The 25,476-nt window shown below is 34.9% G+C and overlaps 2 protein-coding genes across 5 annotated transcripts; one reads left to right on the forward strand and one right to left on the reverse strand.

The window, feature by feature from the left end:
• Nucleotides 1–566: 566 nt before the first annotated feature.
• Nucleotides 567–17,598, forward strand: Sin3A (SIN3 transcription regulator family member A). 4 transcript variants are annotated; one of them, XM_076533118.1, is made up of 19 exons: nt 572–1,238; nt 1,882–2,847; nt 5,198–5,490; nt 6,367–6,540; nt 6,732–6,884; nt 7,050–7,381; nt 7,461–7,698; nt 7,774–8,028; nt 8,083–8,499; nt 8,854–9,305; nt 9,390–9,864; nt 9,932–10,178; nt 10,251–10,622; nt 10,702–10,871; nt 10,986–11,180; nt 11,424–11,702; nt 16,715–16,866; nt 16,962–17,172; nt 17,289–17,598. In XM_076533118.1, exons 3-19 carry the CDS (start codon nt 5,218–5,220, stop codon nt 17,538–17,540), a joined length of 4,647 nt encoding a protein of 1,548 aa, XP_076389233.1. In that variant the 5' UTR covers nt 572–1,238; nt 1,882–2,847; nt 5,198–5,217; the 3' UTR covers nt 17,541–17,598. The 4 variants fall into 4 exon arrangements, with proteins under 4 accessions (XP_076389234.1, XP_076389233.1, XP_012142996.1 ...); XM_012287606.2 differs by having other exon boundaries at nt 572–2,847; nt 11,424–11,633; XM_012287605.2 differs by having other exon boundaries at nt 574–2,847; nt 8,098–8,499.
• Nucleotides 17,599–19,998: 2,400 nt separating this feature from the next.
• LOC100877251 (uncharacterized) lies at nt 19,999–24,526 on the reverse strand. Its single transcript, XM_003704202.3, has 3 exons — nt 24,049–24,526; nt 22,751–22,926; nt 19,999–22,491 (listed from the first exon to the last, which is right to left on the reverse strand). The coding sequence occupies exons 1-3, from the start codon at nt 24,127–24,129 to the stop codon at nt 22,347–22,349; spliced, it is 402 nt and encodes a 133-aa protein (XP_003704250.1). The 5' UTR covers nt 24,130–24,526; the 3' UTR covers nt 19,999–22,346.
• Nucleotides 24,527–25,476: the final 950 nt, after the last annotated feature.

The following is a 25,476-nucleotide window of genomic DNA, read 5'->3' on the forward strand; positions in this document are numbered from 1 at the left end:
CAGAATCATGATAGTAATATTCTGTAATAATCTCAAAAGAACTTACAAATTTACAAATATTAAAGGTTAAAGAAGTACCGGATCGATCACGTGGTATCGTATATACGTATTCGATAGGTTACGATTACATTTTACATGCGCATTGCATGGCCGACCGTGTACAATAGCAAACACGACAGGCTTCTCTAGGAAAAATGACGATGTAGGGGAAAGAGACCCCACCATTTATTGGTTTTTGGTTAGAAAATTTTCAAATTTACAAATTTACAAAATTAGAAATTTAGATCTGAGAATATGGAAATGTGGGGACTAAGAAATCTGCAAATATAAGAATTTGAAAATTTAAAAGTTAAAGAATTTGAGAATTTATAGATTTGGAAATTCGAGAAATTTGAAGATATAAAAATTTACAAATTTCAGAATTCAGATAATTAAGAACTTAAAGATTTGTAAATAAAAATATTTTAATATTTCGAGTTTACGTATTCCATTCCCACAAATCGAATGTAAGAAGTGGGAGGCTCCTCCTCCTGCATCATTTCTTACCCAAAGGAAGCCTACATTTCCCCCAAATGTACGACTGCCTACTTATATATTAAAGAAGGAATAAATGATTCGATAAAAGAACTTGACGGGATCGTGTCTCAATAAAATATATTTCAATATTATTTCACGTGCACGTAGTGTATTTCAGGAAAATATCGTAACTCGTTTTCAGTGATTAGCACGTTTCGAGGCTCGCGCGTAGGTCGATGTCCGAAAATCGTCGGCCAATCGACGCACGGCTCTCTCGTCGGGAACCAGTCAAGCACGTTGACAGATATGCAACGGCTGGTCGCAGTAGCTTGCATATTTCGAATGGCATTTTCTAGTGCGAATAACAAAATATCGCGTGCTAGTTCAGTCCATCGGATCAGACGAAATTCTCGAGGCGATCCACCGGTTTTTGAAGAAATGCGCGATTTTGGTGCAAGTGCAACCCATTTTGCGCAGTTTCCATGACCCAGATTACGATGGGGAGTTCGCTCGCCTTTCGGAACAGCTGTTGGCCGCGCGAACATGTCGGCCGCGGGGAAACGCTTGGATATTTCGTGGACTGCGCGCGCCTCTTGGCGGCTTCGCCGCCACAATTTTCAGGGCTGTATCCATTTCCCACACATTAGGCGCCTCGTGATTCCTCGATTTCATTGGGACGCGATGCAACGTTTCCCGAAGAAACTACACAATAAGTTTCTCCTGTAATCTATCACAGTTTTTGAACTCAAGGAATGAAATTATTACGAAAACATTTTATTATAAACGGTGCATACATCACGCTATCTAGCCTTTAAGGTTTTTCACCTATTGTATAAAATGCCTCATAGTTTATACAAAATTATGCGTATCGTTGATCGCGTCAAATCTTGCATGGCGTAATTAAAATTCCATATGCTGTACGAGCCACGATAGTATTCGAAATGGAAACCATAAGACACGATGTTTTATAATCGTTAATGTCTCGGTAATTATTAACGTGAATTACGAATAGTTCATTATCGTGCAAATGTATGTATACTCGAATGAAACTTTGGCGGTATGTTCGAGACTATTCGCGTGGTCTTTTTTCAATGTATTTATATCTATAGATATTAGCTGTTTTGTAAGAAACAGTTTTTATCTTAAATATTAATGTATTGCGCGTGCAACATACGAGTTATTACGACGATATTCGTTTAGAAACGTGTCACGAGCAAGAATTGTGTTCGCCAAAATTTCATGCAACGAAAACTGCTAGATCGACTAGAAAGCGTGGTCAACATACGAAAATATAATTCTCAATATTTCGTAGCAATTACATTCCGAATGATTATGAAATTAAGGCAGAAAATCGTTGTTTGATAGAAGAAAAAGTAGCGAGGAGTAATCGATGCAGGATTAATGAAAGTTGTAAGAAAAGTCTGGTGTAACGCGTACGCTTAGCAGGAGGTACCCGAGTGGTTGGTAACAGAGACGCTTAGCGGATGAATACGGTCCTGCGCGCTCCCCTCCACCTTCCTCATCCCGCTATACGACCAGTCAGTTCCTTGTTTGCCATACAAAATCCAATAGTTTGCCTTGTACCTCGAGAGTGCAAGTATGCCTTTTGCATTTGCCTTTTTTTTTAAAAAGTGCGGTAATCCATTGAAGTACTCGCGAAAATGTGCATTTTACTGAGTTTGTTTACTCACACGACAAGATTCCGATGGTTCTGAGAGCGGAGATCCAAGAAAGCATAGTGAATTCCTGTCCGAGAGCAGACCGACCGGCCCGTTAAGGCTTCGTCGATTTTTTGGTCGTGAAAAAACAACGGAGCCGAAGCTTTTGTGCGGAAAGTCAGTCGGGCAAGTGGAAAAGGGACCGATAACGAGGGGAAAATCGGTGCGAAAAAGTGTATAGGGTACTCGAGGTGGCTCCTTTGTAAAAGGAGTACCGCAGGACGAATATTTTCACTGGAGCTCTCGGGAAAATGTGTTATGTATTTACGTGGAATATTGCGTAACGTCGAGGGCCGGGAAGTGTTTGGAAACGTGCAACACTGACAAACCTCGCTTCGACGACTTCGCAGGACGGCCTGTGCGCGTCCGTGCAGCTGGCTTTACCGGCTCTATTTCGTCTCTCTGTCCCAGCGAAATTCCGCTCGCGAGCCCCGATAACCGCGATTGAAATTTTCACGAAGAAACAAACTTCAACGACGTTTCGTACCTCCTCGTGGAAGAGGACAACTCTCGTCGCGGTCAACTGAGTTCTACCTCGACCACTTGCTTCTGGACAACTTTTCGCGAAATCCCCTGCTGCAAGAACGTTCAACTTCTTTTCAGATGGAAATTGGTACGTGTATCGTGTATATCGTCGGTAGATTTTTTTTATTCATCTAAGTCACTGACATTTCTATGTACATGCAAGGTCATTGTAAACTGTTGTGTGGATATAGCTTATCGATGGCTTAATTGTATGTCCACTTCTTGGAAAATTTTACTTTTTATATGTAAAAATTGTACTTGACTGTCTCTTTATGCCTGTGTATAAAATGATGGTTGTATCTACTATGAGTTTTGTAGAAATAATGTGCTCCTGTATCGTAAATCATGTAACGATAAAACCATTCGTATTCGATATATGTTTATTTCTGAAGTAAAACTGAATTAGTAAAGTGGATAATTGAAGCGTAAATGATAAAGTAACATATATAATTATTCCTTATACGTACAAAAGTATATATATATAGTTTGGGTAAAATACCTTAAAAAATTCTATAATTATAAATAAGAAATTTGTAGTAAGTTATTTTGACCTTCTCGGTAGTTCGAGCATTGATCGGGACTGAATTAATCATTAAGTAAAATAATCATGTGTTTAAGACATTAAAAGAAGAAGAGTATCGCCCTTTTCTATTGCCAGATTACCATGGACCATACTTTTTAATGTTCGAATCAGACATGTATGGCGATATAAAAATCTTCTAATGCAATACAAGAAGTATTTATTCTTCTCAGCAATGTTAAAAGTGGGCATATTGTAGACATGCACTAAGCCATCATTCGCAGAACCTTCTTGCTTTATAGAAGCATTAGGTTATGATTATTTTTATAACACACTTTTCAGTTTCAGAACAGCTTGCTTGAACTATGAGATTCACATCCTTTCTCGTAATTGGATATAGTTTCGATTAAACGAATATTGTACTTTTACTTTGTTAGATGCCAATATTCTGCATTAATGTACCTTTTTAATTCATCACTGCGATTAACATATATTAAAACTTGTGTTGTGTACCATTCATTAATGTAGTTCCTTTGTTCTTTTTGTCATACGCAAGTTAATGTGCCAAAGAAGCTGAAGTTTTTAACACCAGCAATACTTATGGAAATTCAATTTATACATATATTGAAAAGCAATAAGAAACATTTCTATGTATCTACTAGCAATCTTATAAAATTATATCTATCGTATATATTGATAATCTCGAATGTTACTCGTATAGAATATTAAAAACCAAGTATTAATCTTTTAATCTGATTTATAGATGTAATATATTTTTCATTTTTTATCATGATACAAAAACAGATACATCAGTGATGTAATTCAAATATTTAAAAGTAATAACCATGAAAGTAAAAAATATAATATTTAAACTTCTGCTTATAAACAGTGATAGTTCTGCATCATCTAAAAAAATGATAATTTACTTCTGTCCCAAATGCATATGCAAGTCTAATTCCAGATGATTTATGACACTTGCGTGAGGTTATAATACCTAACCAGCTCTAAAAGTTAGCGCTTCAAAAAGAATTTTCATATTTAGCTTAAAATTTATTCTTTAACATTTCCCTAATTACATCTACACTGACAAACAACCACGTGTGTTTTTATTATTTTATATTATGCAATATATATGTGTATGTGTGTATATAAAATGGTCACAAGTATGAGTAACTCATTTATTTTTAACTTCAAAATCGAGTGAAAAAATGAAGTCACAATCGGTCCAGAATTGGATTACAATATCCCATAAATTTTTAACGAGTCATTGTATCTCGAAGCATAGAACTCATTTTTAATTCGATCAAACAGTAACTACGCGCAAATATCAGAAAGTTTACAAGTTCAAGTTTGCACGATTTATCGTATAGAAGTTCTCTTTTGATCGAAATAATGACAGATTTCCACTTTTCTGCTCATTTTCACAATTATTTACTGCAGTTTTCGAACGGAAAACTTTATTCTTGTTCGAGTTACGGGAAAGTGCTCGCGCTGCTTCGACTGCTTCATAGGTTCTGTCACACGGTGCTCAAAGCGCGGTGCGTTTAAAAATTCGAAACGGCGTCATAAATTAGAATCAGTGTACAGGAGTGGTTCGAATCGACTTGCTGCGCGTTTTTTTTTCACGTGCCACGAATCTATTTGCGTGCGCGTTTACTAGCGTAGTGCGGATGCATCGTCGATCGCGTCACTTTTATCACCTTAAACGAAACAATACCCGCTACCGAACACTTTCGTCGTAGCTACTCCTTTTTCCGTCTGCTCGTGGCGCGCCAAACAGACCGACTACGTCGCGAACAAGTGCAACGTTTTACAACGAAAAACACACGATGGCTGTTCCGCGCGAATCCGATGTTGAACAGCCCACCAATATCCATGTGAAACATGATTTTGAACGTCGTTGTTTCTTGATTCGTAGCATTTCCAATGTGATCTGCGATGAAACGCGTTCGCGGGCTGGACGAGGTAGCATCACCAGCAGCAGCAACATTAAAGCACTCGTCGGTGAGTGCAGGAAGTGGCTTAGGTGGCGGAGGAGGTGGTTTGGAGTACCATTCAAGCAGTGGAATAGGCGGTGTTGTACCTGGCCAAGCAGTTCGATCAGTTGCCCCGAAAGAAATGCCGGGAAGCATACAATTCGGAACTGCCCAAGCTCAACAGCAATACACTGGAGCAATTGTAGTGCCGACTGCGGCTCCCTCCCCCATTAAGGTGCGTGTTATCTACTCTATAGTACTCTATAATAACAACAATGAGTTGGAAAACTACCGCAATATCTTTTTAATATTTTTCGTAATATTAGTAATTTAAACATTTTTTCGCTTATATTTGTATGTAATAATTTAATTTCAATTTTCTTTTTAACAGAGCTATCAATTATAATACCTTTTATGCAGTATAAACACATCTGGTTATCAAGAGTGTCCCTAGATCTCCTTTGGCTCTTCCTAAGTTCTCTCCAGATTTTCTTTAGTCTGTCTCTAGAATTTCATTCAACTTTCTCTAGGGTCTCCCTAGATTTTCCCTAAACTCTCTCCATCTGCACCCTAAATTCTTACTGAGTTCTCTTTAAATTTTACCTAGCTTCATCTCTAAGCTTTCCCTTAGCTTTTCATAGACTCTCCCTAGCCTCTGTTAAGACATACTCCACTATCCATGAGTTCTTTGGTGGATACCTGATTTGTCCATGACTGATGTAGTTGATATAAAAATGAATGAAATCAATCCTCTCAAAAACGTCTTGTCAAGTTAACCATTGATTACGTTTTTTTGTAATAGTTATATTAATAAGTTTATTATCATCTGATGTAATAATCTCCATGGTGTGATGAGAAAAATTGTTTATCAAATAAATACTTGATATTATTGTTATTATCTAAAAGTTGAATGTGTTACAGATATATCTGATGCAGAGTGAAAGATTTTGTCAAATTTTATTTTAAATAAAGTTTTTCCTTATGTCCTTATTATAAGTTATGTACACTAATTATAAGTTTAATTGTATAATTGATTAATTATATATATAATTGTGTAATTGAACATTTTAATTATCATGTTTGGATGTTGTGCAATTAATTTATTTTATAGGGAAGTGGACCTGCAGGACTCAGTTCCACATGTAGCAGTAGCAATGTAAATACTGGTGGAGGGTTGCATAGTGGGATAGGTGGTGAGAGTAACCATAGTATGGGTTCTCAACAACCTACACCAGGAACACAAAGCCAAGTTCATACTCAACAACAACCAACAATAAGGCATAAGGTTCATATTGCATAATGTATATAATAAATTGTAAATAGATATAGGGACTTTAGAAAATACCTCTATGGTCATGTAAAGGTATGAATATTAGGATTAGGCAGAATTATATTGAATTTAAAAATTAAGTGCTCATTGAGATTTTGTATTTTTAATTACTTGGAAAAGATGTACGAATATTCCTTCATTTTTAGGTCCATTCAAGCAATGTAACACCATTAGCTTCTACCCCACCTGGAACTAGTTTAGGTGGTGGAAGTGGTTCACAGCAGTTTCAGAGATTAAAGGTCGAAGATGCGTTGTCTTATTTAGATCAAGTAAAGTACAAATTTAGTGATCAGCCACAGGTATGTATACTGTTGGACAATTTGTCATTTTATCATTAGTTCATTCCAAAACTTCATAAATCTTCTGTAATCAGTCTGACATGCAACAGTACTATAATTAGTTACAACTTTCAGATTTGTTTGATTAAGCAGTTGAAAAAACTACAATAATCTCTTAATTTTTAGGTGTATAATGACTTCTTGGACATTATGAAAGAGTTCAAGTCACAAAGTATAGACACACCAGGAGTTATTACGCGAGTGAGTCGTTTATTCCAAGGACATCCAGAACTTATTGTTGGTTTCAATACGTTTCTTCCACCGGGATATAAAATAGAAGTACAAGCAAATGAACGAGGATACGCGTTTCAAGTATCTGTTAGTATGCCGAGTCCAACGGCAACGCATACGGCTACATTGTCGCAACACCATTGTACAGTAAATGTTGGATCACCTCCCGTTGCAAGTCCTCCTACTCAACCTGCTAAAGCACCTCCAGTTTTGCAAATAATGCAAGGGTAAAATATCACGTGTATACCATCTTTCACGTGTACACTGTCTTTACTAGCTAATTCATTTATTTCTAATTGTCATCAGATCTGGGAACATACATCATTCCTTGCCAAACAATATTCCCAATAACAGTTTAACGGTTCATGCGCCATCGCCGCCACCGGTTCAAGCGTATAACAATTCACACGTTACTGCAGCACAAGCTCAGGCTGTGAGTCAAGCGTTAAGTCAAGCACAGGATGGCATACCACCAAGTGGACAGACTCAACAGAGTCAACCGGTTGAATTCAACCATGCAATTAACTATGTTAATAAAATTAAGGTTTGTATTTGGTCGAAGAAAAATATAAAGACTGAATGGAAAGAGAATAATCCTCCGAATATTGTATCATTACAGAACCGATTCCAAGGTCAACCAGACAAATACAAAAGATTTTTAGAAATTTTGCACACTTATCAGAAAGAGCAACGAAATTTGAAAGAGTCTGGGCATATGGGTGGTACAAGTGGATCTGGTGCATCAGGGGGTGCAAAGCACCTAACAGAAGCAGAGGTTTACAGTCAAGTTGCTAAATTATTTGAAAATCAAGAAGATTTACTCGCTGAGTTTGGACAATTTTTGCCGGATGCTACCAACCAACAGAGTTCGTTGGTAAGTGTCATATATTTAACTTCAAGAACAAGAATTTTTCGTCAATTATTTTAGTTCATTTCGTTTCAGAGTAACAAGACTGCTACAGTTAACGATCATACAACTATCGTTAAGAAACCATTGGGACCTAAAGCACCTTATAATAATTCGGGAAACATTTCGAGAGATCTCCGGGAGTCGAGCGGCACTGGAACGATTGAACGCGAGAGTCGGGATCATAGGGATCGTGAACGGGAGCGAGATAGATCTGGTATACGAGATATTAATAGTGTGCAGAAATTTAGTCACAGTACGGGGCAGTTGAAAAGAAGTCCATCCTTCTCACCTTCGGTAACGGCGGGAAACTCCCATCATATTCAGCATGGCCCGCCTCCTTTGAAAAAGCATAAAGTGTCGTCTATGCGTGAATGTGTTACCATAGCAGAAGCGGGAAAATATGGCAGTCTGAACGACTATGCTTTCTTCGATAAGGTTAGTGCTTTCCGCTTTAAATTTTCATAATAAATGATTACCTTTCTACGGTCTAACTTGATCCTGACCTAAACTTAACCTTTACCTAACGTAACTCTAATCTAACCTGATCTGGACCTAACCTTATATCGACTTAACATAACCTCAATCAAATCTCACATCGATCTAACATAACCTCAACCAAACCTTGTACTGACCTAACCTAATCTTGCTGTAACCTTATCTCGACATTTGTATGAAATATATACATGCTTAGCTTTTATATACTATATTGAACAAAATTAATGTTAATGAGTTTTTCAAGTTTTAAATCAAATGATAGATTTTTAAAAATGAAATATTAATTTACATTAGGTTCGTAAAGCGCTGAGGTCCCAAGAAGTTTACGAAAATTTCCTCAGATGTTTGGTCCTTTTCAACCAAGAAATAGTATCGAAATCTGAGTTGGTTCAATTAGTAACGCCGTTTCTCGGTCGCTTTCCCGAACTTCTACGTTGGTTCAAAGATTTCCTGGGTCATTTACCTGAATCTTCTAATACCAATACAACAAATACGGGGAGTAATTTAAATGTTGAGGCGCTACCAAATAACGTGGTGCGAAGTCACCAAGAACGACCTCAGGGTGATCTGGCAATGGAAATTGATTATACGGCATGTAAACGGTTAGGTGCATCATACTGTGCGTTACCAAAGTCATACGTTCAACCAAAGTGTACAGGAAGAACGCAGTTGTGTAAAGAGGTTCTTAACGATACATGGGTATCGTTTCCAACTTGGTCCGAAGATAGTACATTCGTAACATCGAGGTTTATATTTTTTTTCAATTTTTTTAGACAATGATAATGGTTGATTTCCGACTAAAAAAACTATTGGTGACTTTGAATTTTTAGGAAAACACAGTACGAGGAATTCATTTATCGCTGTGAAGATGAACGATTTGAATTGGACGGGGTGATAGAGACTAATGCGTCCACGATTAGGGTTCTTGAAGGAGTGCACAAGAAAATGAGTAGAATGAGTCAAGAAGAACTTCAGAAATTTAAGCTTGATGATTGTCTCGGTGGTTGTTCTCCTACGATTCATCAAAGAGCCTTGAAAAGGATATATGGCGATAAAGCTGCCGACATTATAGACGGTCTTAAGAAAAATCCTGTCGTGGCGGTACCGGTCGTTCTTCGACGGTTGAAAAGTAAAGAGGAAGAATGGCGAGAGGCGCAGAAAGGTTTCAACAAAATATGGAGGGAGCAAAACGAGAAATATTATTTGAAATCCTTGGACCATCAGGGTATCAATTTCAAGCAGAACGACGTAAAGGCCCTACGGTCTAAAAGTTTATTCAACGAGATCGAAACTTTGTATGACGAGGTTCGTAATATTTTATTGACCTATAAATTATTTTTTTTTTGTTATTAGAAAATAAATTGTATTACAGAGACATGAACAAGTGAATGATGGTAACGGGGATGGTCAAAATAATAGTGACCCACACCTCATATTACCTTACAAAGATAAATCCGTTTTGGACGATGCAGCTAATCTCCTTATTCACCACGTGAAACGTCAAACGGCTATCCACAAAGAGGACAAGCAACGAATAAAGCTTTTATTAAAGCATTTTATACCTGATCTTTTCTTTCATCCGCGCCAGGAATTGAGCGACGACGAAAGAGACGAAGACGGTAAATAGCGGATAAAGTTTTAAAATTAAACAATTTGTAGGCTTTGAAGATAATGATGTTTCGTGATTACAGATGAAAAAGAGGATTTGAACGTAGCAGCGTGTAGTAATTCTCAGTCGGTAACGATAAATACCTCTTCTATGGGTGGTGGTCTTCAAGCGAATAGGAATAAACCACCGGTTTCTCCGATTCCGTCTTCCACGTCAATCAAAACTGAACCCGACGTCAAAGTACCGATCCATGCCTTGTCAAATGACCCTGAAGAAGCGTATACACTTTTCATGGGCAGCAACAATTGGTATTTGTTCCTGAGGTTACATCACATTCTTTGCGAGAGATTAACGAAAATGTATGACCGGGCTGTCGCCCTTGCAGAAGAGGAATCGCGGTACAAACAGCAACGCAAAGAGAGTACAGCGGTTGCTTTAAGATTAAAACCCAAAAGTAATATTTCATAATCCTCCATATACCTAGAATAAATATTATTTGATAACGATTTAATTCGAATGTTTGCTTAATACAGATGAAATTGAAATCGAGGACTATTATCCTGCATTTCTTGATATGGTTAAGAACGTCTTAGACGGTAACATGGAAAGCACCGCATACGAGGACACCTTACGAGAAATGTTTGGAATTCATGCGTATATTGCCTTTACGTTAGATAAAGTTGTAACATACGCTGTGAGACAAGTAAGTATACGCTTATCAATGATTGATCTAAAATTGATTTAAAGGATTATTTCATTTAAAGTGTGATTAAGATCTTAACAAAAACAACTTTTTAAACAAAAACAAAATTTTTAGTTGCAACATTTGGTTTCGGATCCTATATGCCAGCAGTGCATGGAATTGTTCCAACGAGAGCAACGTCAGCCGAAAGAAAGTAGTGGCGCTGGTGGTTTGTGTGCTACAGCTTATATGAGACTCGGTGCCGAAATGTCTTATCAACGTAAAGCTGAGAAAGCAATGGCGGATGAGAATTGTTTCAAAATATATATAGTAAGTGTCTAATCATAAGTTCTTTAATGAAACTTGCCATAACTAATTGCGTTACCCATTTTTGTTTAGTTCTTAATGCCACATATATTTACAATTGTATGTTTCAATCTTACATTGATGTCACATTGATGATTACAGCTAACAATATCATTTCACCAATATAAAAAAATTATAAATAGAACATACCGTACGTATTATGCTATAAGAAGGATGTTATGTAACAGTGACTTTTTATTGTTACAGTACAAGAAGGACTGTAAAATGACAATGGAATTGTTGGATACGGAGGGCGATGAGGCGGTGGACAACAGTTGTAGGGAAAGAGAAAGGGAAGGAGTAACAGTATCTGAAAAATGGTCTACGTATGTTGAGAGGTTTTCTGCTCCAGCTGGTCAGACTAGTCCGAAAGACACCCCTACCTTAACAGACAATGAGCCAACAACCAATCATCCTGTGAGTAACGACCAGGCAGCAAGGGGGGGGAGGGGCAGAAAGCGCAAGAACACTGACATTAGCAAGAAGGTATAGGATCCACATCCCTTTTCATAATCATTGCCAACGTTGAAGTTTACATTCATTTGTATTTAATGTCTGTGATTGGAGTTGTACTGTTGCCATTCAGTGTACAACTAGTGTCCCAAAGAATGAAAGTTTTTTTTCCTTTTCAATTAAAAACTTTCTTCTATTATTTCGTGTGATCGTACTAAATACGCCAGTGGGTACTCGTGCGTGAACGTTTAATCGCAGTCAAGCACTATTCCGGAAATCGGTCTTCAAGTGAATCTTTGTTGACTTCCTTAAAGAAAAAATAGAGAATATTCTGGGAATAAACGTTACAGTATATAATATCGGTTGTTTGCTAATACGAGGAAGCTACGTCGCCATATACGATCTGCCATCACAATGCTTTATCATGCGAATGGGGTCAGAGCACTAGTTCATACTTGTCATTATATAGAAGTCACAAAACTTTGTATACATAAGCAGAATGAACTAAATATTCTTTTAAATGCAAAAAGTAAGAAAAGGACAGAAAGTCATATATTTATTTTCGTAATGTTTAAAGAGATAAGAGAGATATGATTTTCATCTCCGCGCGTCCAATGTGGTGCTGTAAATTAAGTAAAAAGAAAGAAGAGAAAAATGAAAAGCTTTAGTGCACTACAAATCCCCATTCTTTATTCTATATATTTGCACATACTACAAGTGTGTTGTAATTACACCGTTAGATGTTACTCGACAAACTATAAATTATATTTCTATATTTTAAATATCGATTTATAGTAAACAACGATGTTTGAATAGTGATTTTTCAAAATTTCAAAATGCAAAAAATTATTGAAAGCACTCAGCAGTATATTGTTCCAAAGTTCATTGCTTTGCTTCCTCGCTTTTACGATGTAAATAACCTGTGGGTTAATTTATTTATTCGCGCACCTATTGCTCAGGATTTATTCTACATTAGAATCATATCTTTTTTTAGTTGAGTTATTTTATTCTAGGTTGTGGGATACGTTCTACGTTTCATAATTTAGTGCGCGATATTTGAACGCACTTAAAATTTTATTCTACGTCAATTTTACTTTATATTTATTCGTCTTATGGTTATCTGCAAACTCTTTTTGTTTGTTTTCTGTTTTTTTCTTTTTTTTATTGGTTTCTTTACGAAATTGTAGAGCTTTGAAAGTTTAGAAAAATAGCTCGTTAAAAGTAACTTATTTTCATGTTATAAACATGATTTCCCTGTGAATTTGTCACCTGATATTAAGATAATCGGGTTCAACGAAATGAACAAGGAAAACTTTTATGTATACAATTAGAGTATGAACGCATTAGAGTAATGTCTCCGTGATCATTGCCTATTTCACGTTTCTTCAGAAGAAATGAAAAAAGTTAACTAATTTAGAGCAAAGAATAATTACGAGATGAAAGACGAGCATTTAAAATACATTTCCAAATGTACAAAAAGAAAGAGAGCAGTAAAGGGGACACGGCATACACAAAATGAAGTCATCCGAACAGTGCCATAAATGGATGTAAAAAAACGTTAGCTTAAACTTAAACATTTGATATCAGTCAATTCTTAATTCTAAATGTTTCGTTCATTTTTCATCTTACTATTATTATTACTAGATAAGATCTACTAATTTCTAGAATTTATTAACGAATTAGAATTGAAGAGAATGTAAATATTTGATATAAATTTGTACATATGTTTTGATACGCAACCTTAGGTCGACTGGTAGTGTGCATCTGCTAACTTGTAAAAAATTTCCACCATTCGCTGTTACATTCAAAAAATAAGAATCGTGAAGCCTTTGGAAAGGAAATATGGATATTGACTCGTGAACACATTACTTCCACGCCACATCACATGTATCATGGCATTTTCTGTCGTCTCCCTTCAAGTTGACTTTGTTGCTACAAAAAAAAAACTGTTTGATACCAGAATAAATATCGAAAAAATTAACGAATGCGAAAAGAAGACGCAGAACGATAATATTTCGGAACCCTTCTCGAATACTTTCAAAGGATGTGTTAACATTTCCTGTGGAAATTAAACGAAAGAAGCTGGGAAAAAATTTCTCGTCCCTACCTTTCAATTAGGGTATGTTAACAAAACATTGAATTTATATATATATTACATATATATACATTTTTTAGACATTAGAGATTATTTAGGCACTAGGATTGAATTTTGAAGTCATCTGTTGGTGCAAGATGTCATGTTACACTCTTGATTTAAAGGATGTAGCATGACATACAAGATGCATTGGTTCTAGCTTGTACTTAAACTGGAAGTAGCGTATCATGGCGTGGACTAAGTGTGTTCCTGATTTAACTGTTGCGCCACTGTGAAGTACATGTGTATTATATTAATAATAATAATGATAATAATAATTCTTTGCTGTGTATATATTAATCTATAAGTAGTGAAGCAAAGATTATATACGGTGTAGCATGTAAATAGAAAGTCACTGGTATCTTTTGACTAATTCATAGTTCTAATGGAAGAACGTAACAGTAATGAGATGTTGATATCCCATGATGTTCTAATGATTTGCCAAAGGTTTCACAGTTTCAGCTCTCTTGGTTCGCTGTTGTCGCTTCTCGCATAAGGAGGTCCTTTTGGCATTCAGTAAATTTTCATTCGTACATAATTATATTCTTCGCTCTGTTTTTTTATTTGTTCAAACTATAAGATTTCGTTTAAGGGTGTAATTTTCCATCGCAGTGAAAAGAATTGTTACGCTTGAAACGTTAGTGTTCGGTATTCGATGACCAACATCTTATTTTTTTTTTTTAATTTTTTTTTAAATCGAATCTTCCTTCGCTCCAGTTTTCTGGCTTCGAACAATGTGTCAGATTCCACGATTAATGTGCTTTTACTTATGTCATGTTCGAATGTTAGGACTTCTTTTTAATTGGAATACTAAATAACATCACATTAGTTCTTATCGTTTGACGTCGACGTAAACATATATGTTTTGTACATTTGATGGGCAACAGGTATTGTTTCTTGGTTTGCTCTGACATAGTATTTTTTTGTACAGTATATATACACGTACGTTTGTGACGAAGAGTGGAATTTTCAGATGCGATGCTCGCAATTGTTGTTTCCTCGTTAAAACTATATCTTCGTATTTTGTACAAATTGTAAACATGCATTTCCTGACAAAGGAGCCTGCATCATGGAATTTTAAGCGCTATACATAATATATATATACATATATAAATATATATAGACAAATTTATACACGTATATTTACACGTACGTGTGTGTTTATAGATTCTTTTCGTTTATTTAACAGTTCAATACGTTTTTATTAGATAACGTGGCACAAGCAACCTTTTTCATTGATTTAACTATACATACATGCATACATATTTATACATATATGTAACCGTTGCCACTAATGATCTGATTTAAACGTTACTGTGACAATTTGTAATATAGTTTCATTGAGACTATGATGGTCATACGTGCAGACAGATTTTATGTGATTGTTATAAGCTCATATCTACGTTTTCACTTTACGCAGTGAATTTTAAACTATATATATATAAGACATATATATATATTTTGTAACTGTAATCTGTATATGAAAATGAATATACATATAATAATAGATAAACAATAATATTGTATAGAAGAGAGATATTGAAATACATGAACAATGCTTTTAAACATTATTGTCTAACATCATTTTGTACCACTAAATTTATTACTTTGATTCTCCAATGATATATTGATTTTTTGTAAAAAAAAAAAAAAAAACAAAGTATTTTGCCTGTGCTTCTATGAACAAAAACAAAGCAAAAACAAACAAACAAACCAAATTATTTTGTTTAATGCTGATATCTGATAATTCATGCAAAATATTTACTTCAAACGTTGAAAGTTTCTTTCTTTTTGTTTATCCTCCGACTTTTATTTTAAATGTTTTTACTCATTTAGCTTTGATTTATTCTGCTTATTATTTCAAATGTTATGTCATATGTGCTAAGTACTAAACGGTGATCAAGTACATATATCAAGAGTTATATATCTCTTTTCTAACACATTTGCACTTTAAAAAATTAGTCAACTTTCGTGTAGCCGAAGAGATTGTTCTCGAACTGTTTAACTGAAATTATGTTCATATTTTGCCTCTTTTGTTATGCTTCCGAATTCAAAGATTTATTCATTGTCTATGAATGTGCATAGATAAATTCTCTTATTATTATCAAATATTATTGGTACTGAAAGCTTCTGTCATGTAATCTTAAATTATTAGTACTCTCATACATGTTAATTATATAAGATTAATTTTTGGACAATGAAGAATTAACTTCTTGCAGTTTGATACAGTACCAACATGTTTGAAAATAGTAAAGTGACAAGTGTTCTGTTCTGTTGCAAGATCTCATTTTAATCCTGATCTTTGATTGTTGCTTTTTTCACGCATAAAATTTCCCACATAAACGTTCATATTTTTTATGTTCTTCTGTGAAACATATCCCTTTGCCTATCCAAGTTTATCCGAGTTTAATGATAATTCTTATTTATAGAGTACAACTTTATTAGATACATATGTGATTAATTACGTGTCAGTGTATAATGACAATCACATAATTGCGAGTAATTTGTTGAGTCTGAAAGGAAAAATATTGTAGAACAAAATATTTTTTTAAATATATTTTTTATAGTATTGAATTGCTTGTGTGAAGAATAGATTGTTTAAAATTTCTTTATTTTTAAATAATTTATTTATATCTATCTCTTTTTGTAAATTATTATTTTCGTTTAAACTGCGGTAACTTCAAGAAAACCGTGCGAAATCAATTGTTTGTAGTTTAGTATAATCTGTAAGATATTGTAAGAGATTATTTTACAATAGTGCTGTAATAAGAACACTTAACTTAAGTATATTAAATTTAGTAATATATATTTGTGATAGTATAACAAGCGATAGTATTTAAAATTTTATAATTACACTTACTATAATAAGTTTGTACCTTTTAAGAAAATTAACGTAAAACGATTGTTGTAGATGGATGGAAATGGGTGGAGTTCTTTAGGCAGAATCTTGGCAGGACGTAAGCCTGTATTTCTTTATCGTAATGTTAGACAATGGAGGAAGAGGACTGCAAGAATGATGTCAGCATCCATGCCTAATGCTAATCATCCGGAGAAAAGTGCGGAGTAAGTATCTAACTCGGTAGCATTCTATAACATTAATGACACGACAACAACCACCCGTAATACTTTATTTACTAATTATTCTTTTTTCCTTTTAGATCAACAGACAAAGAAAAATCAATGGATTCTGTAGACGCTCTTCTAAAGCGGCCTCCAGGCTTAAGATTAGCAGACTCTGGAGATACTTCTGACATTATTAATTCTGACGAAACTCAGTGCAGATTTAATCCTAATAATTACCAAATGTTGTATGTTGCTAGTAAGGAAGCATTCCTGTATAAAAAGAATTCGTTTAGTCGTGCTAGAGAGGTATGTCTATATACATTTTTTATTCTCGATTAACTTTCGAAAAAATGTGTCGCAACCTACACTTTGAATCTCTGGCATAAAACGTTATTAATATATATGTTTTTCTTTCTCAAAAGTGTCATCCGACCGTAACGAAACATCTGAACTCCAAGTTCCATCAGTGGCTAGCGTCTTGGGCATCTAAAAATGTTGCGGAAGTTCAAAATCGATTATGTCAGGACTGGTTAATGGGTCGTTACGAAAACCTGATCCCTCACAAGACGCGGGTGATTACGGATAACGATCAAACGAGATCACCTTACCGACAATACAATCGTTATAAAGTGGAACGTTTGCAACCCGATCTTTTAACGGAATCATGTGTATAATCTTACGCCTCTTATAATTTCTTTACCATTCTTTGAGAATATATTGATTACTACTTGAGAGCTCGTTTCGATAATCTCACATTCATGGATACTTTCTGTTAAGAATAGGTAGTTATGAGAGAGAGAGAGAAAGAAAGAGAGCGAAAGAGAGAGAGTTCATCATTCGAGACAAAACTAAGACCAATTCTTGTGGCATGTTACATGCACGAACTGTGAGAAAAAGATGTCTTATTTTTGTCAACGAAGTTCATCGCGAGCAAAGACACGAAGTGCAGAAGTGGTCGTTAAAAAACAAAGGTATCGAGGACTATAACGAAACGTCTGTACATTGTATGTACTTCACACCTTTACCGCATTCTCACTTTGACAAAAGTTTCATTCTTCGACTGTACAGGTATGAATAATTTCATGCAAATGGAAATATCGCTGGATTTATTAAATTGCTGTTAGCTCAGCAATTTCGCGCGAGTTCCTTCACTTTGAAGTACTAGGTTTAAATATTCCTAAGTTGACAATGAAAGACAATTATAGCGAGCGATATTTCCACTTGCACTGCGCATAGGCTTGTGATCAGGTAATATAAGATATTTAAGCGTGACCCTTCATTTCCAAAAATAATTTCAATGAAATTAGATACAGACTTTCCAGGTAAGGTTTTAAAATAAGAGAGTGATGATAAAATTTTTGATACATTACGTAATATCTCGAACGATTTAGAAAAAATATTCTGTCGTAATTTAATTGTCGCTGTGAACGTACTACAGATTCAGCCAATTTTATTTTACTAAGTATTTTATTTTTATAGATTTACGCAACGGTGAAAGTTATTCAAAATTTGACTGTCAAAACGAAATTGAAGACCACATCAAATTAAATTGGCTAAACCTGTATCCATTTTTTAAAATAATGAACATATGAGGTTCTTTCTATTCGTGCGAGTATAAAGTAACTTCTCCACTTTTTTTCTGATAATTTTACAAAAACAGTTGTTCGAAATGCTTCATGTGCACATATGTAAAATATTTCTAATTCGAGGTTTTTACTAACTTGCTCTTTATACGAATGATACAATTGAATTTAACATACATATGATTGAATGTAATATATATGTTTGTACATATGTATATGCATCTGTGTATGGATGTGCGAAAATCGGGTGCGTATGCACGTGTATATATACACATGCGCACACGCATACATAGAACGAAACAAACACTAGGCCTTATTTTTTACCTGATCTTTAGGCTACTCGATAGAAACTGTAAAATATGTTAAAATATAGCGGTGTTCCTGTACAGTGCAAAGCTGTAAGCATCAGAGTGCGGTGTTCGCATTGTTAGAAAAGGTATTAGTTTACCACGCACGAGGTACATGGTTTATTTTACATTATATGTGTTAAGTATATATCTTTTTATTGATTTTCTTTTATTTCGTATATTCATATAAATGCTATATATACGAGAACCATTGACGCAACTAGGGACCAGGGTGAATCTGGTCGCCCCAAAATGTTGACATTGTGTAACAGATATAAAACACAGAATACCTCACATTAGAAATTATAAAGTTTTATATACTAAATTTCTAAATAGCTAAATGAATTTCCAAGTCTAATTTTTGAATTGCCAAATCTACTTTATGAACAAAATTAGCGAACTTGGTTTACTCCAGAAAGACATTCTAGTGATACCAATGGTACAAATTTTAAGTTTCTGAAATTTTTATATCATCGAACATTTTCTGTTTTTTAGCGTAATTATTCGATTCTTAAAATGAAAAGTCGCAATTACACATGTTCGTGCGTGGTAACGAAAGTAAATAATTCCTTTGTAACATTCGAGCTGCGCGACGCAGTCGTACAAAAAAGACGAATTAATTTTGTTTAAGCGAATCTATTAAAATATATTTGACACATTAGGATGTACGCATAAACATGATTAAATACATTTTTATCCTAATTACACGGATTTCGTTGAAGCCTTGGCGTCTCTGTTTATAATTTTGTGAACGAAAATACACACACCGTGCTCTAGAATTATGCAATATATTGCAGTTGTACATTAAAAACTGTGTATCTTATCGAAAGGTGAACAAAGAAAAGAGAGACGTGGTCTTCCGATACTCGACTACTTGTGACTATTGATAGTGTATTTTATCGAGAAATTGCTAATTTTAAAAGTGTATGTCCATGTATCAAAAGTGAATGTACAGGCAATTTTATTACTCAAGATAATAATTTAATGTTGATATATTTTGCACAAACCATTATTAATATTAATAAATAATTAATATTACGATTGTTTTTATTTCATTCACTCTCGATTCTCAGAGTCGCGATATAATTAGTGTACATTTGTTTGTAAACGGTAGAATGACGTTGTAAACGAGAAAAGAAAGTATAATTTTATATTCGAGGTAAGTGGTGAGGGGATAAAGGAGTGAAAAGTACCAAACCCAATTATTTCTTACAACATTACTTATTTTTATTAAAAATGATAACATTCATAATCGTTGTACAATTACAGATAATTTACCCTTTCAGTGTATTAAATATTACTAAATGAAATACTGTATACGAATACATTGCCTGTACTATTTTCTATATGTTTGCTAAAAACATTTCAAATTTCGCAGATATTGTACGCTTTCAGAGCCTGTAACTTGCCAAGTAATCTAATAATTTTAAAGTTTTGTTGAAGCTTAAAGTAGTCCAAATTACAGTTCTTGCTGATTGTTCTATTTTTCATCACTAATGAATAATTCATTATTTTTGTCAAATGGAAGAAAACACTTGTAAAATGTTCCATGAAGCGTACAATGTTCAATCGAGAAACATCAAAGCAAAAACCTCTTTGGTCTTTGAATTAAAAAACAATCGAGTATGACGTTTTGTAATGAGTGAATGATACTATGGTTATATTTATTGTTTTTAGCACATTATAAATAGTCGATTATGATATACAAAAAGGTTTGAAACAATTTTCCCCGTTAAGTACAAAATTGTGGATTGTGCCTTATTGAAATACTGTAATAACTATCCTTGCTACTTTTACACCACCTTCGAGTAATTCTAGGGTGTACGTTAACTTAAGAATAATTGTTAGTCGCCGATGAATTTCGACAAAAATTCGCATTCTTAAAATTCGAATATAAATGAATGTGTTGGAACTGAACGTCGAAGTTCATTAATCATCGATTTTGACAATCTATCCTCGATTCGTATTTGAAAAAAAAAACAAGATATTCTTTTTATTGAACAGAAAAGGCCACGAGGTTCATAGATCTTCTACAGTTGGCATATTTCTTGTGCGAGTGTCAGAGCGTCAATAGCTTAGGAGAGCAGATTTACAAATACGAATTTTGAATATCTTATCAGAAGTTTTATATCGATTTCTTTGGACCTGACTTTACTTTTCGAACGATAATTTTGTGTATTTAATTCAGATATACGCTTAAAACTACCTATAAAAAATGCTACTTACTAAAATCAGGTCTTAAATGATCCTTATACTTACTACAGTTTTACGAATTATAACTTATTTTCAAATAACCAAGAAAATATAATAAAACTTATCATCGTAACTTGTAAAACATTAATACGTGTTAGTTGGTGCTTGTAATTAACTTACGATGAATTTTCTATTGTAGTAATTTTAAATTCCATGCGTCTAGTCTTTTCCGAATGACAGCAAATTATCATGCGAATTGTGTACTTTCAGATTTTGCATAAAACTTATGCGACACTGCGTGAATTTACCGTATTAACGTCGATTTTTAACGAAGTAAAGTTGCGCAATAGTTTCTTGCAAGATAAAAGCGTTTGAAAATCGCGCCATCGCGGGAATAGTCGTTACCATAGCAACGCGGAATTCGCGCGCAAACAGGGTCTTCCCTCGCAGTGGTTGCGTCGTGTGGAGATTTGCCGCGTGTGATTCAGGTAAGATTAATTAATTTTCATGCAATTTTTTCGTAAAAACAATACAAACTGTAAATAATATGCTTTCGAATAAAAACGTATGCGAAACAACTACTTTTCCTAAGAATAATTTGATTAAAATACGTTTTGCGTGCATTTCAAACTGCAGCTGTCTGTTGTCGAAACAGTTTCGAATCTACTAATTAATACTAATAGTCCTTAAATACTACAGGGATTAAAACTTACATAACTACTATACAGAGTCTGATATATCGCTACTACATTATTGAATCACTAAATAAGTACAAATGCTGTATAAGAATCAGCTCTTCTACGAATTAACAATGGACAGTTCTATGTGCAATCGAACAATGGAAAGTGTATTCAGAAGTTTGTTGTTTTTCGAATATCAATAGCGATCTTACAGTCCGTCCGTAGTAGTTAAAGGTCAAACATCAATGATCGAATGTCGATTCAGTATTACTAAACAATGTTATTCGAAAAAAGAAAATTTTTCATGCAGTCTGACTTTGTAGAAATGTTGACTCTCCAAAGGTAGTCAACGGTACTGTCGACTCGACGTTCGATCATATTTGCGCGGCACGCACCGATTGCGCGCGCATCGTGACCGCGAAAATTTGAAACCTACTGCATTCCAATCATCAAAAAGCGCGTAAATAAAATAAAACCACGTGACCTGTTCTGTTGTGTGGGATATAGAAAACGGGAGTCCGCAGCTGTTTGTCGGTGGTGTCAAAATAATCCTTGTTGAAGAGGCAAGGGGAGAATTGCTTCTTTCGGCGATACGGCGAGGATGGCGGTGATACCCATGACCATGGCTGTTTAAATCAGGTATGTTCACGTGTTTTAATCATTTTTACGGACACGTCTTAACTGACGTAGTCCATGTCGTCGGACGATTCGCTTTCGATATCGTCTGCCGTCGTGTTTTGACGACAGTGATAAACGTACGCGCTCATTGATACGTTTTCTCCGGTGCGTACACACTTGTAAGTCTCGTCAGGACATTTACATCTGAAACATAAAATATTATCAGTAGTTCAGTATTGTTATTTTATAACGTGAGAAGTGTTATAGAAGATTGTTATATTAACGTTAATGATTCTTGCTTAGAGCGAGCTGGTTCCTACAGTACACAATTGATTTAGCAATACATCCAGACAGGATTACTTTCCTTTTGGAAATTGACAAATTTTAGAATTTAGAAATTTATAAACTGAAAAGTTTGAAAATTTAGAGATTTATCAACTTGCGTACGAAGTTTGGAACTTACGTATTTCGCATGAAAATTGTGCCTAGACGAGTGGAGGGAGTGTACGTGTTCCATCCGCAAGGTGTATCATAGCAGTCCCGTTTAGGTTCGTCATCATTTTCGTCGGTGCCCCTTTGAGTTCTTGTTTTATCGAGATGCATATCGTGAACGATACGACGTAGTTGTTCCGCAAACTCCTATAAAAAATGATCAAAAATATTGTCTTGAAATTCGCGTTGTTCCTGGTAATTAACAATTAGTCTCATATCATAAGTACGTTACGCAATTCTTTTAATTCCAGTTAAAGAATTCTATCACCAATCGAATTGTATAGTGATCCTAAATTATTGTTTATATCACACATACCAAACAAGTCCGATAATATTCGACCTGATATTTCTCTTGTTTTCAAAAAGTCGCCCAGTGATCATCTAAACAGCTTTGTGTATAAATACGTTGAAAGTCGTTACGTACGAATCGTTGACGCAGTTAAGGTCATTGCTATCGATTTTGCATTTCGAAAAAGAACGAGTTCGAGTTTGATTCCTGACGCGTTATCGTTACGCATGAAATGTGCGTTTATATGGAATCTGATGATTGCCAGAATAATTTACTTTTTTTTATAAACAGATTCGTATTTTTGGTCACCAAAGCGTTTAACATATTCGTAAAATAATATATTGTACAAAAATATCTTGATATCATGTGTCATATTTTTATTCGATATACTTGAATTAAAAAGAAATCAAATTTGATCAAATAATGTAACATACAAAGGACACGTTTTAAAACATTGATCAATTTTTCATTTATTTAAACTGTAAATGTACTCTTCTATTTCAAGAAATAATTAGGAATTGAAAAATCTTTTTGTAGGCATTTATCCCGTGACCTTAACGAATTCGTTAAATGCTGGGATATTTCAAACACGTATGTGTTTGGGACACGTCTGTGCATAAACATTAGTGTAGGACTATTACACCTATCCAACCGTAATCCCAATAATTTATACCCCATAAAAATGTATTCCTGACTTGATACCTAATAAACATTTCGAAAACGTAACCATAAAATCCGCGTATAAATCTAAAAGCGAACTGCAAAGGAATAAACTCATCTCCACGCTGGAGTTGGATAACGGTTCTCAGGACTATAAAAAGGATTTGCTAAACCGCCTATTAATTTGACCGAAAAGCGTTCTAACAAATGATGAATCTAAAAATAGAAAGAGTTCTATCATAAAACGGATCCCGTTGCAGCGTTAAAACATAACGATTTCCACGAACGCGTAATCTCAGGACGTAACCAGGATCCCTTACCTCTGTTCTCACAGCGGCGCTGTTGGAGAAGTCGATGGTGTAGAGGACAGCTAATAACGTCACTAACAGTATCAGTTTCATCTTGTCGATTTTCCTCGATTCTTCAAATCCGAAGTTCCTATTTCAGCTCCAAAGGATGATCGCCGAAAGATTCGAAGACAAGCTCGATCTATCGATTCGACAGTGTCGGTTGTGTAGATCGTCAAGAATGATCGTGGAAGAATCTTCGAAGACAAGTGTCTAGGATGAAATCTCGAGGCGGGATAGACCCGCGCGCCGAGTCTGACCAGAACTGGAGCTGGAAGGATGGAGTTGGTTCCGTCGAGAGGAACGTTCGTTCGAAGATCCTGTCGATGTTAAGCTAAGCGCTGTTCGAATTTCCGGATTCAAAGGAAATTCACGCGTGTCCCAAAGTGATTCCGCGATGCTCTTCCGACTTTATACATAGACTGACGCCTCGTATAGAATGAGGAGACTTTCGAGATGCCTGGAGTTTATATAGGCAGAGCTAGTAGCTGCCCGAGAACGGGTGGGGACGTCGAGGGGAGTCGTCGTAAGAAAGAAGAAGATATGACCAGGGAGAGAGCAAGAGGGTGATATAACGAGCGGTTTCGAGAAGGGAGAAGTTGCAATAATAAGAACAACAGTATTAATAATAATGAACTTAAGTATCCTCTGACATCTGCGTTTCTTCTTGGTATCGATTCGTTGGGTGATCCCGTTCGAGGCGTGGATCCCATGGATATCGATTACCGGGGGTTCAATCGTTGAATTTAACCCCCCATGTTGGTCATTGTGCAACCAGGAAATTTATCTTACTGCTTCTAATCGGTTTAGATTCGTGTATTAACTTCTCAATCGAAGATCATTACTTATTCTATCAGAGGGATTCGGGATTTTGGAATTTTAGGTCTTTCGTACTTTGGGGTTATGACTATTTGAAACTGATCTTCAGAACTTTAGTTCTTGGAACTTTAGAACTTTTAAACTTTTGTATCTTTCAATTTTGCAGAATTTTAATATATTGGAGATTTGACAATTTTTTAACTTTAGCACTTCAGATTTGAAGATACAATTTTATAACTTTCAAGCATTTATTATTGGAATTTTGAGTATTTCATAAAATAATACATTACTGATGTCCATCAGAAAATTCTTTTTCGAAAGTGAATCTAATTCCACTAAAATTTACAGGCTCTAAAATAGATGGGACAATAATATATTTTTTATTATTTTTTTAATAATTACCTAACACTTGTTCCTCTCCCTTTACATCGTCCAACACACTGTTGAACTGAACACACTGTCCATATCCAAATTTCAAATTAACTCATAAAGTTACATAAAATTAAATTATTTTAAAATGTAATTTTATTTAAATCAATTGCCTCTTAATTAAAGACAATAATTAAATAATTGGCAAGAAAA

This window comes from Megachile rotundata, chromosome 6, assembly GCF_050947335.1.
Source record: "Megachile rotundata isolate GNS110a chromosome 6, iyMegRotu1, whole genome shotgun sequence".
In the NCBI taxonomy this organism is placed as follows: Eukaryota; Metazoa; Arthropoda; class Insecta; order Hymenoptera; family Megachilidae; genus Megachile; species Megachile rotundata.

What these genes read in the sequence shown, in the direction of transcription:
- Sin3A (XM_076533118.1), top strand. Translation starts at nt 5,218, where the DNA reads ATGAAACGCGTTCGCGGGCTGGACGAGGTAGCATCACCAGCAGCAGCA. An exon ending in ATTGTTTCAAAATATATATA is followed by an intron (nt 11,181 to 11,423) that starts GTAAGTGTCTAA and finishes TTATTGTTACAG; the next exon opens with TACAAGAAGGACTGTAAAAT. An exon ending in ACACTGACATTAGCAAGAAG is followed by an intron (nt 11,703 to 16,714) that starts GTATAGGATCCA and finishes CGATTGTTGTAG; the next exon opens with ATGGATGGAAATGGGTGGAG.
- LOC100877251 (XM_003704202.3), bottom strand. Translation starts at nt 24,129, where the DNA reads ATGAAACTGATACTGTTAGTGACGTTATTAGCTGTCCTCTACACCATC. An exon ending in GCGCCGCTGTGAGAACAGAG is followed by an intron (nt 22,927 to 24,048) that starts GTAAGGGATCCT and finishes CATTTTTTATAG; the next exon opens with GAGTTTGCGGAACAACTACG. An exon ending in ACAATTTTCATGCGAAATAC is followed by an intron (nt 22,492 to 22,750) that starts GTAAGTTCCAAA and finishes TTTATGTTTCAG; the next exon opens with ATGTAAATGTCCTGACGAGA.